Source organism: Papaver somniferum, chromosome 4, assembly GCF_003573695.1.
Source record: "Papaver somniferum cultivar HN1 chromosome 4, ASM357369v1, whole genome shotgun sequence".
NCBI lineage: Eukaryota > Viridiplantae > Streptophyta > Magnoliopsida > Ranunculales > Papaveraceae > Papaver > Papaver somniferum.
In genome coordinates this window covers 59,726,559-59,729,774 of record NC_039361.1, presented here as the reverse complement: position 1 = coordinate 59,729,774, position 3,216 = coordinate 59,726,559, and the positions used below count along the sequence as shown (strand labels likewise).

Here is a 3,216-nt window from a genome sequence, read left to right as displayed (position 1 = left end):
CCATTGAGAAGAGTACTAATACTAGTGGTGGACACACACTGGAAAATCAAGTTGCAATTTTTTTTACTAAAACCAAATTTTTCAAGGACTTTAATAAGAAAGTCCCGTTCAAGCCTGTCAAATGCCTTAAAAGGTCAAGTTTTAATGCCATAGTGCCAGAAACTCCCTTCTTACGTTTCATGGTATGAATCATTTCATGAGCAATGATAATATTGTCATGAATAGCCATACCTGGCACAAATGCAGCTTGATAAGGAGAAATAAGTTTCTTCAATAAAGGCCTAATCCCGTTGGCAAGAATTTTAAACACAATTTTGTAAGAAACATTACAACGACCTATTGGTCTAAAATTAGATGGCAATTTAGGATCCTTGGTCTTAGGAATGAGAGAAATATATGTTTTTTTCAAGCTTTTAGGCATAAAAGCACATTCAAAGAATTTTTTAACCACATCAATGACATCTCTACCTACCAGATCCCATTGGGATTGATAGAATCCAGCTTGAAACCCATCGGGACTTGGAAAGCTCTAGGCAGGCATACTCTTTACAACATTTTCAATTTCATCATCAGTAGGCATTGCAATAAAAAAATCATTATCTACGTCAACAAGTACAGTAGGAATAACATCAAACACATCATCATTTAAACATGGATTAGATGTAGTACTAACATTTTTAAAGTGAGCAGTGAGAATATTACCAATATCAGACCTGTCACTATACCAAGTACCAGTACAATCACAAATAGTATTAATGTTATTGATATTCAGCCTTTTATTCACAAGGGAGTGAAAATGTCTAGTATTGTTATCCAAATCAGAAACATTCTTATCCATAGACTTTAATTTATAAAATTCATTTTGGATACTATACCAATTTTCCAAGTCTTTAGTGAGAGCTTTCACTCTACTAATTTGTTCACTAGAAATGGAATCACTTTGAGCATTTTCTAGCTGAATCTGAATATTTTTGATGTTCTGAGGATACACCAAACTCCATCTTGTTCCACTGAGATAAATTTAACCTAGCACTTTGTTGTTTAAGCTTAAATTTATATGCAGGGCTACCATGCACGTTCACATTCCAAGCAGAATCCATGGTAGCTCTAAAAGAGTCATGATTTAACCAAGTACTGAAAAACTTGAAAGGTATCCAAAGATTTTTAGGAATAGGATCAGTAATCAAGAGAACAGTACAATGATCAGACCCAATAAAATTCAAGTGTAACAGCTTAGCTTGAAAAAAATTTATGAACCAATCATTATTACCTAGAGCCAAATCAATTCTAGTTCTTTTACTTCCAGTGCCAAAGCTATTAATAGTCCAAGTATAGTCTTTTCCTTCAAAACCAATATCCATAATACCCGAGTCCCTAACTTTATTATGGACCCAAGAATCAGTGTTATTATCATTCCTAACTAAATGAAAGTTTAGGTCACCTATGATTAACCAAGGCTGAAAAACCTCCTTACTAAGTTCATGCATAAAATTCCATTGCTTTTTTTTTGGGTCAGGATAGGTTGAACCATACATAAAAAATATCAAGATTCAGGCTTACTAAGGTCTAGCCTAACAACAACGTGAATGATGTTATCAGCAGCAGAAACAATATCACAACTAATTCCATCCTTCCACATTAGGATAAGACCAACATCGTAGCCTATACTATCAATATAGTCATAATTATGATAATGTAAAGATTGAGCAATAGAGACATTTCAAGAAAGAATTTTCATTTTTGCAAAATTAAAAATATAAAACAAAAAATTTGAATGAAGTGACTTAATTATTACGTAAACTAGTGAACCTTTAGAAAATGCATATGAACCAAACAACAAAGGAGAAGCTATAAGAAAAAAATGAAAATTTAAAAAAGACAAGAGAGGGAGATTCGGCCCCTGAGTAGCCACTACACAAACCTAACTGGAATAGCCTATGATTAGCACAACCACAAACTGAAGAAATATTTTAAGAGAAGCACTAGGTTATTAGAAAAGAAGAGATAAGAACAAGAATAAATACTAGTAGGATTGGAAAAGAGATCGGCTTACCTTTGAGCTTTATCGGATCAGAGGAGTGGAGGTTTAAATGTGAGGTTTATGACTTACATATATGTGATAAAATTATTCAATTAATTTTAAATTCTCAAAGTCAAAACAAAAACATAAAGGATACACTAATTATTAAATCCTTTTAACGAAAGATCAAACAAGCGAAAAGACAAAATATGCATTTAAAACTAGCTCTACATACCAAATAAGAATGGTTCTATTTAAACACAAAAAGGAATAAGAAAATATCCGGATAAATCAAACCCTAATAAGACTAGAAATTAAAATATGCACTTAAGATTACATAAGCCCAAAACAGAGATGTTAAATTGCAAACCAATAACACCAAAACCTAAGAGAGCCAAGGATCACCATTTGTAGGTAACAAAACCATCCTTCTGAGAGGCCAAAGAAGATAAATACTGAGATTGATTAAAAGATAGAAACTGATTCCATACACTAAGGTATCTCGGATAATACCCATCAATTCAAAGCTAACTAAGAAGAGAAAAACTCAAGAAAGAAAAGACAAAGAGCATGAATACTTGGAAAATGCCCATATCAACAATCCTATCTAAGAGAATCCTAAAGAAGCATATCTGAACCTCCAAGGTAGAAAACCCAACTAATCTATGAACAGAGACAGATAAATTAAGATTTAAATTTTAAAGGATTCTTCCTTTAAAAAAGTGCACATACACTTGTTCCATAAAACACATCAAAAAGGATTAGAATGGTATTAAGATTTTTCTTAAAAAATTTAAGGAGAGCACATACACTCTAACAGAGATTAACATCCCTAGAAATACTGAAGATTACAAACTTCTCCATGTTTCCGTTTTTTTTTTTTAAAACCAAGGCCTTTGTGCGAAACAACACAAAGGGAAGAAAATGTGCCAAAATGAGTTATATTAGATTTTAATACAAAGGATTAACTTTAAATTGGGATTTTTTTTTTGAAAAGACAGGGACAACCAACAAGGACTAATTGAAGAAAATAGGAGAACTCAATCAAACTTTGTGGTTCAGGTCTAACACCAACAACATTTAGATCAGGATTATCATCAAACACTTTAAAGGCCCACTAATATGGGCAAGAAACCAATCCAATTCAACATTTGGAAGCAAAGATAAGATAATTGAACTGTCAAACACAAGATCAC

At 32.4% G+C, this 3,216-nt stretch overlaps 1 protein-coding gene across 1 annotated transcript; it reads right to left on the bottom strand.

Annotated features, from left to right (window-relative positions):
• Window positions 1-935: 935 nt before the first annotated feature.
• LOC113272581 lies at window positions 936-1,487 on the bottom strand. Its single transcript, XM_026522395.1, has one exon. It carries the CDS (start codon window positions 1,485-1,487, stop codon window positions 936-938), a length of 552 nt encoding a protein of 183 aa, XP_026378180.1.
• Between the last annotated feature and the right edge of the window lie 1,729 nt (window positions 1,488-3,216).

Coding starts and splice junctions, on each gene's coding strand:
- LOC113272581 (XM_026522395.1), bottom strand. CDS start 1,487: ATGCATGAACTTAGTAAGGAGGTTTTTCAGCCTTGGTTAATCATAGGT.